Source organism: Haplochromis burtoni, unplaced genomic scaffold (assembly GCF_018398535.1).
Source record: "Haplochromis burtoni strain Fernald_Lab_line unplaced genomic scaffold, NCSU_Asbu1 Contig_413, whole genome shotgun sequence".
NCBI lineage: Eukaryota > Metazoa > Chordata > Actinopteri > Cichliformes > Cichlidae > Haplochromis > Haplochromis burtoni.
The window spans coordinates 243393-259959 of NW_024582774.1; the positions used below are offsets into that span (position 1 = coordinate 243393).

Here is a 16567-nt window from a genome sequence, read left to right on the forward strand (position 1 = left end):
CAGCTATAGATAGATAGATAGATAGATAGATAGATAGATAGATAGATAGATAGATAGATAGATAGATAGATAGATAGATAGATAGATAGATAGATAGATAGATAGATAACGTAATAAGTAAAGTTAATTCTGCATGTCACATTTTTCCTACCTCACATAAGCAACTTCCATGTATAACACAGAAAAGGAGAAAAAATAAGTTGCAAATAGGAAAACAAAAACTGTTCATTTCAAAACAAAGTGCTTGAATTATCTGGGAGGCAAAACTTAACATCTTCTGCAACACAGGAACACTGATCAGGAGTTGCTGGGGGGACAGTGTGTGATTGGTGTACCACCACATGGCCAGAGGGAGGAGCAGTTTGCAATCTCAGGTCAGGGAGAAAGGGAGGTTGGAGGTTGTGGCTGATAAATCTGAGGGGCTGATGAGAGTGCGAGGCTGTGACCCTGAGTGTTTCAGCATCTCTCAGGTGTGGATGTTGAAAATTTAAAGGGCAAAGGAGCTGATAATGCAGGTCGCTGATGGAGCTGAGGCTGTGCAGGTACGAGACAAGCACCTGGTTTGTTCCCACCTTTGGGGACAGGTGCACTGTAAGACCGGAGAGGATTGTAATGAACAATTTGAGACCTGACCTGCTACAAAGACCAAGAAGCTTATCGTGGACTACAGGAACTCCAGGGTGGAGGGCACACCCAGCAGTTTGATGGGACAGAGGTGGAGAGAGTCAGTGGTTTCAGGTTCCTGTGGATCAACCTCAGTGAGGAATAATTTGTTATTTGCAGGTCACTCTGGAATGGTTATTTGGTGGCTGCACGAGTTTATTTCTCTTCACTTTTCACGTCTCTTCTCTTCTTTGTCTGTACTTGTTATGTCTGCTTTGCATTCAGTGCTGGAATTTATCACATAAACATACAGCACACACACAAACACACACAGCAAGCTTCATGCCAACAACAGCCTCGGCCCTCCTGATGGTCAGTCTGTTTGCGTCCTTTGCTTTGACGCCTGCACCCCAGCACGCCACAGCAAAGACGATGGTGCTGCCAACAACAGGCTGATAGAACATATGGAGCAGCTGCTGCAGACACTGAAGGATCTGAGCCTTCTTAGAAAGTAAAGCCGGCTCAGAGCCTTTGTGGAGGCAGCGTCCGTCTCAGCAGACCACTCCAGCTTGTGATCCAGTTGAACTCCCACATACTTGTTGGATGTCACTATTTCCACATCAGTCCCACTAATGCAGACAGGAGAGGGTGGGGATCTGTTTCTGCAGGTGGTTCACCTCACACCACCTCATAAAGAGACCAGTCCGTCCTCTGTACTCCTCTTCCCGTGTCCACACTTCCAATAATGGCCGTGTCATCAGAGGATTCCTGGAGGAGTTTCTGTGATGTGCTTGAAGTCGTCCGTATGGATGGTGAAGAGGAGAGGGGACAGCACAGTTCCCTGGGTGCTCCTATGTTGCTGTTCAGACTCTCTGACACACAGCTCTGCAGTCTCACAAACTGTGGTCTGCCTGTCAGGTAGATCCACTGGACCAGTGGAGCCTCCACCTGCATGGACTCCGACTTCTCCCTCAGCAGCACGGGCTGGATCGAGTTAAAGGCGCTAGAGAAGTCCAAGAACATTATCTGAACTGTGGTGTTGGGTCGAGGAACACGCTCTCTGCAGCACATGTATCACTGCATCGTCCACCCCCAGGTGGGGCTGGTATGGAAACTGCAGAGGGTCCTGTGACTAACTCTCCAGGGTGAGTAAGTTGCTAGTTGTTACACTACAAACGTAAGAGACAGTCTATTTTTTCCTGTTATTATTTAAATCAGTGTGGTGGTTGCATTTGGTTACCCATAGGTGTGTGTGGGACCATGCAGACAGCAACATATGTTCGTATCATCACACACACAACAGCTGTGTGCATTCTTAATGCCTTGTTGTAGGAGGTAAGTGTTTGCCCAGACTGTGTTCAGTAAGTTCAAATCATCACATCACATTACTGTACACTGGTACAGCACATGTGGGTGAAGTTCTGGTGTGCAAGCTTCCCAAGCAACAGTGGTGTTTTCACGGTGAGCTGTGTGGCAGGCAGAGGTTGGACCCAAACGCAGGACTCAGAGATGGGAGCACTAGAAACAAAACCAACATTCAAACTTGGAAGGATGATCTAAACTGGGAGTTCATGACGTGGCATGACATAACCTGACAAAACATGACGGCCGAGAAACACACAACTTTTTATGTTTTCGCTGTGTGGTCTGAGTCAAGAATATAGTGACGTATTTGTAACTTAATGGGTGACTGAGACTGAAGAGCAAAAATAAAACTCAGATGTTGTACTTCTAGGTGAGATGAGAATATGTTAATTTAACGTTTGGTCACATTGTTGCAAACTATTTCTTTGCAAACTAAGGTGAGTAAATTTGAGTAGATACGTGTCACAGATAACTTGAGGATACAATAAAGTAAGTATTGGTGATATTACGGATAACGTGGGTAGAATAAGCTGAGGTGATACAAGTATCTTCATCAACTCCACAATAAATGTTTATGAGGAAGTTACACAAACACATTAAAGAGGGTGGATAGGAGCTTTTCATGGTTTACACATCATTATAAGGCTTGTCCACAGGTGGCTTTTCACATATCTTATGTATAACAATTGTAGTTGAATCGTTAGAACACAATTCAACAAAAAGTTTTTGAAATAGTCTCTAAACTGAGGTGACATTTACTTTCAGTCAGCTGAATGTAACATTTTTTGCTTCTCCTAGTGTGCTGTAATACTCAAGATTTGTTTTGCTGTTTTCATTCTCCAGAGTTCGGTGGAAACGAGGAGCGAGAGAGAGCTGCCTGGTGGTGTATCTGAAAGAAGAGGATCTCTGAAGAGAACAGTTAGTAGGTAAATCTCACTTTGTTTTGTGATTATATATTTTTAAATGGCACTGTCATGATGTGCTGTGTATAGGACCCAAATGCAGAACACTCAGAGACAAGACTGAAACTGAAGAAACTAAGAACCACGAACTGGGAAAACCACACAGCAAAATGAGGGTACAACGCACCACGGAAAACACAGGGCTTAAATACACACTGGAACAAACAGGGAATGGGAGACAGGAGGGAAACACAGCTGGGAGAAATCAGAGCTAATGAGACAAGGGGAAGCAAAACCAGACACACTGCACAGGGACTATCAAAATAAAACAGGAAGCACATGACAGACACAGAAACACAGACTTGACACCGAACAAAAGGGACACAGGAGCAAAACCCAAGAACTAGAAATGACAGAACAAAGAACTAGAGAGCTAAAAAAAATACCGGGAGAGAAACCTAAACACTAATAGTGACAACAATGATGAAGTCTAAGATCAAAAAACAGAACGAAACCCAAAACACTGGGTCACCGACTCAGGACTGTGACAGGTACGTAAAATACTGACGTCTCCTTTTGGCCTGCGTGGCAGGATGGTGAAGAAGTTCCCAGAAGACGTGGTAAACATCGCAGTCACCAGTTCAGTCAGTCCGAAGCTGGAGGACAGCATCTCAGAACAGTGTGAAGACGGAGTGAATGGGTGTGTTTTAGCTTCTAAACACACCTTACACAGGTAATAAACATGCTCGTGTTGTTATTGTTTGTTCATACTGAAGTACTGTTTCTGCCCACTCATTTATAATTAAAGGGCTGCTGTAATATTTGATTTGTGAATTACTTGGAAAATGTTTTGTAATAAACTGTTTAATCAGTTGGAAAAGTGAAATGTCTGTGTGTGATTTTACAGAAGTTACTTTAGTAACTTAAAACTATTTGGATATTTGTGAGTGGGATATATGTAAAAAAGTAAGTTAGAGCAACTCAGCTAATGTAATGTGTCAACTTAATATTACCAGAAAATCTAAATCAATATGAGGTTGTTCAGCTTAATTATGCTTTCGGTGGTCAAAGTAAAACATGTTGGTTTGTTAAACCAGTCGAGTTTGCCAAGCCTAAAAATTACTTGCTGGATTTATTGAACAACACTGAGCTGAGTGGAAACTTTGGGCACATTTTTTTAAGTTGAGCCAACAAAACATTTTATAGAGTGTAGAAGATGATGTTGTAAACTTGTGCAACATGCAGTGGTTGGATGTTATCACCAAACAGTGTTGGTCAAGTTACTTGAAAAAAGTAATCAGTAACTAATTACTGAAGTAACGCGTTACTGCCCATCCCTGTCACCAAATATTACATCCTGTGACATGTACAGACCCCAGTGTGTGCATTCACTGCTGTAGTCTGACTGCAGCTAGAAGACCTCTGAAGTCTCTCTCACGCACCAGCAGAACATGTAGCAGTCTGCCACTGAAGGAAGTACTCGGGGCTTTAAGAGTGACCGCCATGGAGGGGGGAGTATTATCTAACAGGTACGACAGTTCAGCCAACATTCTCTTATTGCTCACTACCACCACTGGGTCAAGAGGGCGTCCCACAACAGGCCTTCAGCTTGTTCCCAGTATGCTGCTGCCCCAGCAGACCACACCATAAAACACGAGTTATGATGCACTTCTTTCTGTGTGCTGTGGTGAGTGGACATCCAAGCCTTCTTGATTCCATAATCTAACACGGCAAAAATGATCAGAATAAAAGGCAGAACATACAAAACCAATCTGCAGGTTTGCAGTCCGGGCAGCGGTCCCCTGGTGTCTCTGCTGGGAATTTCCACTGTGGACATCTCATCTCACAGAAGGAAAAGGGAAGAACCCTATATAGAAAATAGTACATTTAGTGAGTTTTTAAAACTTTTTTTTAAAAATTAAAACCTCTTGAGACCCAAAGCTGCCAGTAGCGGGGGCAAAGGGGGTGAACTGTAGCTGAACACTACTGGCATGTGTGGTGTCCACAACAACCTCAGGATCGCCACTAAATGCTCATAGAAACCATTTCATCCAAACTCAGCAAAAACAAGTGAGCTAAACTTACAGCCCAGATTCTATTCAGCTGCAAGACTTCAGACTGCAGTTCAGTTTTTTTACACGGCGCCAAATCACAACAGCAGTCGCCTCAGGGTGCTTTATATTGTAAGGTAGACCTGCAATAATATATGCATTATCTTCTGGCATGCTATAGGAGTGTTTGATATTTGGTATGTCAGAAACACTCGTGTAAAATATTGCTTAGCTGTGACTAAATAAGAGACCTTGCTCATTTGGCAGGACATACACTTTTCCACCGTTTGTTGTATTGTCTACACATAAGTTGTGATTATATCACAGAAATGTGTGATGATGAAATTACTGTTTCTCATGAACAAATCATTGACTACACCACATTTTGCGTACCTATAATAAATAGTATTATGAGAAAAGTCCAAGTACAGCTTTGTGGGACAGGTTTGAGCCACTTACTGTTATTACTGTTTAAATTAAACCTGTTTGTGATCAGTGCTGTAGTCAGGGTGTTTTTGTGTTAAAGGATTAGACCAGAGACATGCTGCAGAAGGTAACTTTATTGAGAACACAAACACAGGAAATCAATAGGCCCTATTTAACACCCATGAGTGCAACATAGCCATCTAGGAAGCGCATGGCCCCTTTTTCGCCACCTTCACAGTATTCTTCTCTTCTCTGTAGGAGAGAAAAACAAACATGGATTCAGTGTGTGTGTGTGTGTGTGTGTGTGTGTGTGTGCGTGTGTGTGTGTGTGTGTGTGTTACATGCCTGTTCTTCTTGCAGAGAAGACACTCGGTGTCATAGGTTTTTCCATCGCTCCCACATACTGGAGCATACTCCTTGGTGCAGATTCCTCCTTCGTACTTCCCACAGTTGGGCTGGATACAAAAGCAGGCAGTGACAGGATTACTGATTCTTAATTTAATCCCTTCAGCAAGTCTTGGGTTTAACCTCCAGTGCCTGGTAGACCTCTGAACAGACCCACACGGGGGTCACCATTAACAGGTGCTCATTTCTTAACTTAACTGAATCAGGAAAATCTGAATCATCTTTATTTGTTTGTGTACACAAACAAGGAATTGCTCTCTGCATGCAAAGAACAAATGTTTTCAAGTAGCAGTATCTATAGTACACACACACAAACACAGGTGTGTGTGTGTATATATATTTCAACGCGTTAGCATGGTCAGCTCGTTAACGCGTTAGTTAGCGCAGTGCAGCCCCACGCACGGGGTTCGCTAACGGAGAATTGCCGTGTTAATTCAGTTATGGTGTTGATGTTATTTTAACGCTGACAGCACTAATATATATATATGTATATATTCACACACACATATATTGGCAAGAATACCAGAGGCACAAAACACCAGCTACTGGCAGACCGAGCAGCAGTGTTGGGAAGGTTACTTTTAAAATGTATTCCATTACAGATTACAGATTACATGCCCCAAAATGTATTCTGTAACGTATTCTGAATACTTTGGATTACTTAATATATTATCATGCTTTTTACAACAACGTGAATGTACTATTGCTGTGATTTATTACTATTACTGAAGGTCCGCGACTCCGAACTGTAGTAAAGGGACCTCTGACTAATACGGCGGGGTCCCTGTCGGAAAGTAAGGTCAGTACTTCCACGCTTTAAACGCTGCACGCTCATACTCTCTCTGCACTCGATATGTGATCCATTGTTGATCTGCACACAGCTGTTGTCACGAACGCGCACTCGCTTACGTCACTGTCGTGAGACATTCTCGCAAAAAAATCACGGTTTTAGTAACGCAGTAACGCAGCGTTCCTACGGGAAAGTAACGGTAATCTAATTACCGTTTTTGCAATAGTAATCCCTTACTTTACTCGTTACTTGAAAAAAGTAATCAGATTACAGTAACGCGTTCCGCGTTATGTGCATCTCTGCTGATATGTGATATGGGCTAATCAGAGTGCCATGGTGCTTTCTCTATTCATGCACATGCTCAGTTCAGGGTGAACATATTCAGAGCGGTGTATAAACACATGGTGAGAGAAGGACAAACACTCAGAGCAGCACAAAAACCTCCTTGCAGTCTTAACGTCTATTGCAGCATAACTAAGGGAGGATTCAGGGTCACCTGGTCCAGCCCTAACTATATGCTTTAGCAAAAAGGAAAGTTTGAAGCCTAATCTTGAAAGTAGAGATAGTGTCTGTCTCCTGAATCCAAACTGGAAGCTGGTTCCACAGAAGAGGGGCCTGAAAACTGAAGGCTCTGCCTCCCATTCTACTTTTAAATACTCTAGGAACAACAAGTAGGCCTGCAGAGCGAGAGCGAAGTGCTCTAATAGGGTGATATGGTACTACAAGGTCATTAAGATAAGATGGGGCCTGATTATTTAAGACCTTGTATGTGAGGAGCAGGATTTTGAATTCTGGATTTAACAGGAAGCCAAAACAGGAGAAATCTGCTCTCTCTTTCTAGTCCCTGTCAGGACTCTTGCTGCAGCATTTTGGATTAGCTGAAGGCTTTTCAGGAGTTTTTAGGACATCCTGATAATAATGAATTACAGTCGTCCAGCCTGGAAGTAATAAATGCATGAACTAGTTTTTCAGCGTCACTCTGAGACAGGATATTTCTAATTTTAGAGATGTTGCACAAATGGAAGAAGCAGTCTTACATATTTGTTTAATATGTGCGTTGAAGGTGAGGTCGGCTGCCGTCACGACTGCTCCGACCACTTTTTCTTTGTCTTTGTTTTTTAAGTTAGTTTTCAGCGTTTCTAAATCGGCAAAATCATCACCATTGGGTACATTAGGTATGACAGTGACACTCTTGTTTCTATTGGTATACAATGTACTCACAATTCGAAGTTTTTAACTCCGGATCCGAGCTGGCCGAGTGAGATCTCGAGGGAGAACAAAGGGAAGCGGCGGCGGCCTAGAGGGAAGCGAGCCGGCGTCAGGAACAGGCTGAGAGCTCGTGCACACCGCACACCTCTGCCTAGCATCCTGCTCGCCAACGTCCAGTCACTGGAGAACAAGCTTGACGACCTCAGGGCCAGGATAAAGTTCCAGAGAGACATTCGGGACTGCAATCTCCTCTGCTTCACCGAGACATGGCTGAACCCAGCGGTGCCGGACCACGCCATCCAGCCGGCCGAGTTCTTCTCGGTTCACCGCATGGACAGGACACGGGACTCGGGGAAGTCAAGGGGAGGCGGCGTGTGTTTAATGGTGAACAACAACTGGTGCAACAGTGCGAACGTTGTTCCTCTCACACGCTCCTGCACACCAAATCTGGAACTACTGTCCATCATGTGTCGTCCTTTTTATCTACCTCGGGAATTTACATCGGTCATTGTAAGTGCCGTTTATATTCCACCACAAGCGGACACGGTCACCGCCTTATGCGAGCTGCATGAGGCACTCACACAGCACCAGACACAACACCGGGACGCTGCGCTTATTGTGACGGGGGACTTTAATCCGGTTGTTCAGTGATGACGCGACGAATCCTACTTCCGGGCCTAAAGTAGTCTGCGTTTAATATGGCTTTTGTGTTGTTAACATGTTTAATGTTTTGTATTTTCTTCTATTTGATCTCAAAAAGCTCCTAAAACAGTCAGTGATCACTGTTGACCTCCCTCGGCTTTTATTACCGCTAATCATTTATTTAAGCTCAGTTTTTAAAACCTTAGGATGTAACTACAGCCCAGCCCATGCAGCAGTATATGAATGACTAACCTCGTATTGTGGATGGATTATCTCAGTTGTTCTCCTGGCTGAAGTTTGGTCCTTTTACAGCATCCTGCCATGCGATTACATTTGTTCCTGACCACCGAGAACACTCACGTTAACTTTTATCGAGTGGAAAAAAAGTTAGCTTGTTTATATTATGCTAACATAGCTGTGTCGCTAGCGGTCACGTAGCACATCATTATATACCAGCTAGCCCAACTTCAGTAACCCTACAAACGTCACTGCTGTTTAGTTTTCTGTCTTCATTTATGTTAGAAGTAACCCGATAGCAAGGAGAATTGAACAGATGTTGATTTTCCATCTGAACCATCAGAATCGTCAGGATTGAAATGTCAACACAAAACCAATGTTGAAACAACATTGAAATACTGATGAAACCTGACACTGACATTGAAATAACATGATTCACTGTTGTTCTGTCATCGTTGATTGTTGATCTATTTATAGTTGACAAGGTGACAACAATCACGTTGAAAAACCATCGATTTATGGTTGAGCGGGAAATTAAAGCTGCTACCACTTGGACTATTCCGCAGCACCCCTATCACATTGGTACATCCCTCCAGGTAACCATTGTCTTGTACAGTAGAGCGGGACATTAGATTTACTCTCAGCGGAATTGACCGGAGAAGGCATCAGTTCATGCACTGCACTGGCCTGCACCACGATTAGTATAAGGTAAGAATGAATGACTTTTGTTCTATTCGTTATTTCCACGGTTGCATTTGAATAACAGTAAAAAAAACAAAACAACTTGTTAATGTAAAGTTTCGGATAAAATGTGGGAGCCCGAAATTGTGTCTACTTTCATCTTACAATCCGGCAACAAATAAATTGCACTGCAAACAAAGTCTATCAACAAAGAAAACATTTTCGTTTCATACTTTTCCGTTATATTCCCTTACAAAGCTAGCTTTAACGCTTCGAGGGTTCCTTTGTTCTTGCCGTCGCCTCGGCGCTTGACCCAGACTTTCGCTCTGTAGTTGCTTTTTAGCATAGTACTACAAAAAATTGTAAATCTGTGATATATGATTGATAAACGTAAAGGTAACTGTATAAATGTGTTCAATGACTTTGTTACTTTTAATGATTGGAGAGCACCCGCTTCGATTCGCACTCAATTCAAACTTTACGCTGCACGCTCACCTAACTTGCGTTTGCACCTTTTGTCCACACGTAAACTGCGTTTAGCATTTACGTGTGGACGAGGAAGACGGAGAAAACGCAGCGTCAAAGGTGTGCGCCTATTTTGACGCCACACTGTGCGCCAAGTTTTTGTCTCGGTGCCATGAATTCCTACAATGGCAGACTTAGACAAAATACTGTTAATTTTATTATCTTCAGTGTTTAAATGCTTACATATACGGGTTTGCTTGTAATTGTTGCCTATATACATTTTAAGCTATTATTTATTATTTAGTTCAATCAATAGATCAAGTTTTGTAGTGACTATGAAATATATTGTAATTATCTGTTTCCTGTTTATCCTAGACAGGGCAAAAAAGGACTCCAAATTAAAAAAAAGATAAAAATGAAAGACTGGTGCATTGTGCAGTTAGCACTGGTGGTACAGAAATAGTCCCTAGATCATGGATAAATGGGGAGAAATTGTCATGGCCTCCATATCCTCCGTGAGACACATTCAGGATCCACGACGCAGTAAAGAGGAGAGTTCATCCTGGTGCAACATGGCTCACCTATGCACCAGTCCGACTTCTAATAAGCCATGGTGGGTATCATCTGGATTGGTGTTGTATAAATGTAACAATAACAAGTTTTTCGTGTCCTAATTTATGTCTGGCCATACATTGTGTTTGTACTTCCAGACACATTTCACGAAGCAGAACGCAGTCTTCAGAAATATCTAAGTGAACACTGTGATACGTCTGACCTTCAGTCCGAAGCTGAAACTCAGACCAGTCATAAAAGAAAGCACAAGTAAAACTTTTTTATTTCACAAACATATCTTTGATTGCTAAGAATTTATGATCTTGTCTTTTATACATATCTGTGGTGCTTGCATACTGCAATATCACCACATAATATAGTCCAAAAAGTGGAAGCTTGTAAACTTTTTATAAATGCAAAGCCGTGTACACTTGTGCACTTCAAAAATTCCTTGTATACTGTACCTTCTTGCACATCTCCGTTTCCTGTGTGTGTTGTTATAAATCAAACTGTAACTTTAGGAAAAAATATTCCAAAAGCACATTTGTAATTACTTATGACCGTTTTCAACTTTTTTTCTTTAGACCAAATCCCCTGTACACATATAGTGACTCAGAGGATGAGCAGCCCACAAAAAATGGTTTCCCCAGGCCCCTCGAGTGAAAATACCAGGTAATAAAATACTGTCTAGTGTCTTTGTACATATCTGTGTGTGACACAAGGAAACTTTTGACAAGTTGTCTGTATTCTTAAATACTTAAAAAAATTATCTTTTTCTGTCAGACCTGACGAGAGCTGTTAACGAACTCCGTGAGGAGGTCAGAGCCATCCGCAATACCGGCTGCAATGAATCGGTAGATGCTGGGGTACTGCCTCTGGATTTGCCCTTGCACAACATTGAGGAGCTAAACAATGCAGAGCCAGCTCTTCAATCACAAGAGGCAAATAAGGCAATGGTAAGTATATAAAGGTTATGTACACTTTGTAACTATAAAGTGTAATAGCTGTCAGATGTGATTTAAATACATAACAACGGCCTGTTGATTAAACACACAAGCACTTGCATACACATTTAAGACATGAGACACGCTAATTCCATCTCTTAAAATGTGTCTATAGGTGAGACGCTTTGCCTTGATTGGAGCCTGACGCAGCAGTTAGGGGCAAACTCTATGTCGAGTTTGTCTTTGCACAAGCAGTGCAGAAATGGCTCCGATACGCCCCAGATCGTTTGGGTGGTGCAGGACGCACATCATGCAAAAAATTACAAACTTCTGTGAATCATATAAACGTAAATAGGAAACTGTCTTTTAATAAAGTATTTAGCAAACGAAACATGCCTATTGACCTTTTTTTGTTTATTTTTTTTCTCTGTTACATCACATGCAATGCTTTCTTATTTTAGGATATTAATATTGACATGATACATTGTGAGACATTTGTTTTTTTTATAAAGGGTGTCCAATTTAAGGAATAAGTACAATTATGTGTTTAGGTGGTTTAAGTATTGATGGAAACATGCAGTAGTTTAGTATTGGTTAAAATACCTATAAAGAAAGGTAGATTTCCAGTCATGATTTAACTGTTGTTTTAATAAAAAGCAACTGTGCGAAAGAGGTGGAAAATCAACACCATAGCTCAACAGTGTTTCAATATCAGAATCTGACATTGTTTCAATGTCAACAGTATTAGAAAATATAACGTTGAATCAACGTCAGGTTTCAACATTGATTCAACATCAAAACCTGACGTTGTTTCAACGTTAAAAAAGGGTGCAAGAGTGACGTTAGGTCAACGTCACACTTCAACGTTGATTCAATGACACGCCTGATATTGACTCAACATTGTTTCAATGTTTCCTTGCTATCTGGAACAGAGCTGTACGTTTTAATTTGTTTCCAAAACCCGCAGTCAGGACATGCTATATTGTATTTAGATAGAAGCTAGCGAGCTAACTCCTGCTAACTTCTAACTCCGTTAAATGTCATAAATTCCGTTTTCATGGATGCCTGGATGTTAAACTCAATTGTTACACCTGGTAGAGCAGAACGCTGATCATTTTATTAAAGATGAAAGACTTTAGACAGTTTTTCAACTCTCAGTAATGCCATAGTGATCGTTTGATATATGGACCTGCAGCGGAGTTTAGGCCCAGACACGGCTAGTGACGTCAGACTGAACACCGGATAGTGCACCTCAAGCAGCCCGAACTTTTATCAACACACACGCCACAGAGGTAAAGGACACTGACCATGCTACACTACGGTCAAGGACGGTACAAGGCACAATCCGCCTCCGTTTGGCAAATCTGATACGCCGCCATCTTCCTCATGCCAAAATAAACAAAGGTGAACGGAAGTTCCGTTCAGAGGAAGGTCGCGCGCTGGACGGTCAATGGTGGCCGCGTTACGGACCACTCGATGACGAGACTGGGGCATGTTCAGAAAAGCTCCGATGATGATGTCAACGTGTTTACGAAGCGGTTGTGGGATTCATCGGGAAACTAGCGATGATACCGTGGAGACAAAGACTATCACAACGTTTCCCAACAGAACCGTGGGTGGATAAACCATCCGGACGCTCTGAGATCCCGCACCGCTGCCTACAACACGGGACTACGACGGGGGAATGGACCCGTAAAAGCCGCGTATATAACGTGCGGAGGGCGGGAAAGAGGCGAAGCAGGTACGGGAGGAAACTAGAGTCACAATCAACAGAGTGACTCTAGGAGCCTGTGGCGGGGACTAAGGACAATAACGGACTATAAAGCACCCACGGTATGACGAACGCGGCCGTGACTCTGGCAGACGAGCTGAACACTTTCTATGCTCGCTTCGAGGCTGCAGCTAAGGCTCCAACATGCTAGTGTAGCGGCGCTAACGGCTGCAGACAGGAAGATACTGCCAGCACCGGAAACGTGCTCGTCATCTCCGAGCATGAAGTAAGGAGAGCCTTCAAGAGAGTGAACACCAGGAAAGCAGCAGGACCAGACGGCATCCCAGGTCGTATCCTCAGAGACTGCGCATACCAGCTAGCTCCTGTGTTCACTGAGATATTCAACATCTCTTTATCTCAGTCGGTGATCCCCACATGCTTCAAAGAGTCCATCATTGTTCCTGTCCCGAAGAAACCCCACCCTGCTTCTCTCAATGACTATCGCCCTGTAGCCCTCACCTCAGTAGTGATGAAGTGCTTTGAACGCCTGGTCAGAGACTTCATCATTTCTTCACTACCAGACACACTGGACCCACTACAGTTCGCTTACCGTCCAAATCGTTCCACAGACGATGCCATCTCTCATCTCCTCCACACATCACTCACTCACTTGGACACTAGAAGGGGGAATTATGTTAAAATGCTCTTCATAGACTACAGCTCTGCATTTAACACCATAATTCCCTCCACACTCACCACCAAGCTGGAGCATCTGGGACTCAGCTCATCTATGTGTCAGTGGATCTCCAACTTCCTAACTGGCAGACCACAGGCAGTAAGGATGGGCGGACATGTCTCAGCCTCCACCACTCTCAGCACTGGAGCCCCCCAGGGGTGTGTTCTGAGCCCCCTGCTGTACTCTTTGTACACATATGACTGTGTGGCCACTACCAGCTCCACCACCATCATCAAGTTTGCTGACGACACCGTCGTGGTGGGCCTGATCTCTGATAACAACGAGACGGCCTACCTGAAGGAGATTAGGAATCTGGAGAACTGGTGCCAGAGGAACAACCTCCTTCTAAACGTCAGTAAGACAAAGGAGCTGATAGTGGACTTCAGCACTAAGCAGGAGAGGAACTACCAGACCCCCGTCATCAACGAGTGCCCAGTGGAGAGAGTGGACAGCTTCAAATACCTCGGAGTTCACATCACGCAGGACCTGTCATGGTCCTGTCACATCAACACCGTGGTGAAAAAGGCCCGACAGCGTCTCTACCACCTCAGACGCTTGAGAGACTTCCAACTGCCCTCCAAGGTGCTCAGGAACTTTTACTCGTGCACCATAGAGAGCATCCTGGCGGGAAACATCTTAACCTGGTTCGGGAACAGCACCATGCAGGACAGACGAGCTCTACAGAGGGTTGTGCGGTCAGCTGAGCGCACCATCCGCTCCGAGCTCCCTGACCTGCACTCAATCTACAGCAGGCGGTGCTGGACCAAGGCCAGGAAGATGGTGAAGGACCTCAGCCATCCCAACAACAGACTGTTCTCTCTGTGAGGTCAGGAAAGCGATTCCGCTCCCTGAAGACCAACACAGAGAGACTGAGGAGGAGCTTCTTCCCGCAGGCGATACGGTCTCTCAATCACACCACCACACAGTACTGACCCACACATATGGTTCTTACACACACACTGGACTTTCTGGACTTTGTTTTTGCACAACACTGGTCACTATATTCTTCATTTCCGGTTAATACTTGTACAGCTGCTGTTATTGTGTATATATTTATTTATATTTAGATTTCTTCATACATTCTTATATAGTTCTATATTGTGTATTTTGTTGTACAGTTATTTTATTTTCAACTTTAATTTATATATTTTATCTTATTCTTTCCCAGTTAAATTTACCCTTCATTCTAATTTGTGTTGTACAGTTATTTCATTTTTAACCTTAATTTATATTTTATTCCTTCCTAGTTAAATTTACCCTTTTTAATTTTTCATATTTATTTCCTATCTTATTCATAGCCTTTTCCTTTTTTGTTTTCTTTAGGTCACGAGCAGTTGTCCAAGCATTTCACTACATATCGTACTGTGTATGACTGTGTACGTGACAAATAAAATTTGAATTTGAATTTGAAGGACATGTCCTGGTCAAAAATGACTCCAAGGTTCCTCACAGTGTTACTGGAGGCCAGGTAATGCCATCCAGAGAAGAATCTGGTTAGATACCATATTTCTAAGCTTTTCAGGGCCGAGTACAATAACCTCAGTACAGTTTGTGCTGACCTTTTTGGGTGGTAATATCAGCATGAAGTTCAAAACACAGTTTATGACCAAAAAGAACACCTAAATACTTGCAAATCTCCACAATAACCTCATTTTTTCCTAAATTTCAAAACAGAAAATTAGAGGTCACCTGTGTCTTGAGGTCTTCTTCCATGTCTGTAAGACATTCTTGCTGTTTAAACTAATTGGTTTGTGTTATCTGGCTTCACCAATGGATACATTTGGGTATGATCAAAAAATGTTAATTGTGACAAAATTGATGAAGTCATTACTAGTTAACGTTAAAGGGATGGTTGGCTCAACAGAGCTCTGACTGTTTGTCAGCCTGGCTACAGAGCTGAAGAGGGTTGTTCTGATTTTTTTAATCAGTGATAAATAGTAATGAATAGTTTATTAGGCTAAATGATTACCTCCTAAATTAGTTAGAAGGTTAGTTAGTTGGTTTGTTAAACATTAGTTAATGTTTAATAAACCAGATTATCACTCGTTTACTCAGTTGTTGTTCACTGGTTTGGGAGCTGACACAGTCTCTATTAGGGGTGGGGGAAAAAATCGATACTGTGTAGCATCGTGATATTTTGTTTGCTAATAATGTATCGATACAGGGACGGCAGAAATCAATATTTTGTTACAAAAAAGGTTTTTGTGCTCTGACTTCAGAGCACGTTGATCCTTTTTCTGAGCAAGAATCCTGACACTGTCCAAATGTGTTTAACTTGTTTTTGGCAGCAATAAACATGACAGTTTACTTATTTTAATTTAAGACATGTTTTATTTTAATTAAGTTTAAAACTTTTTTATTTAATGTAAAATTATATTTTGTTTTAATTTACTTTCAAATTCTTCAGTTGCTGAAGGGGCTGCATAGTTTTCATATTGCATAGTTCAGAATAGCTGTAATTGTACCAGATGGTTGCATTCAGTTAAGTTGGACTAGACTGTAATACAAACCGTTCAGTTTGTCAACAATAAAACTGAAATGAGAGAAAGACTGAGTGGAGACTTTGATATTAGATAAAATGAATATTGATAAAGTTTACCTTTATGACAGAATCTGAATATCGCAAAATATTTTTAAATTTCGCAATAATATCGTATCGTGAGTTAAGTATTGTGATAATATCGTATCGTGGGATATATGGTGATTCCCACCTCTAGTCTCTATGGTGATGGGTTTGGGGGTAGCAGGAGGAGAGAACCTGGGAGGCGTGTCAGACTGCAACTCTGCTTCCTGGTCCCAACTCTGGATAGTCATATTTTGGGGGGTTTAATAAATTTGTCCATATTTC

At 42.4% G+C, this 16567-nt stretch overlaps 1 protein-coding gene and 2 long non-coding RNA genes across 3 annotated transcripts in view; 1 reads left to right on the plus strand and 2 right to left on the minus strand.

The window, feature by feature from the left end:
• Positions 1-5463: 5463 nt before the first annotated feature.
• LOC102298184 (serine protease inhibitor Kazal-type 1) overlaps positions 5464-16567 on the minus strand; it is a 24278-nt gene continuing 13174 nt past the window's right edge. Inside the window, exons 3-4 of the mRNA XM_005944927.2 lie at positions 5693-5802; positions 5464-5599 (exon numbers count right to left, since the gene is read on the minus strand). Of these exons, the coding sequence (XP_005944989.1) occupies positions 5548-5599; positions 5693-5802 (162 nt within the window). The 3' untranslated portion in view covers positions 5464-5547. The remainder of the gene's footprint in view (positions 5600-5692; positions 5803-16567) is intronic.
• LOC121812040 lies at positions 9068-11663 on the plus strand. The gene is made up of 6 exons (XR_006052831.1): positions 9068-9338; positions 10152-10389; positions 10487-10598; positions 10913-11000; positions 11112-11284; positions 11448-11663. It is a non-coding gene; the product is annotated as an uncharacterized LOC121812040 (long non-coding RNA).
• Positions 9619-11113, minus strand: LOC121812041. Its single transcript, XR_006052832.1, has 2 exons — positions 10686-11113; positions 9619-10147 (listed from the first exon to the last, which is right to left on the minus strand). It is a non-coding gene; the product is annotated as an uncharacterized LOC121812041 (long non-coding RNA).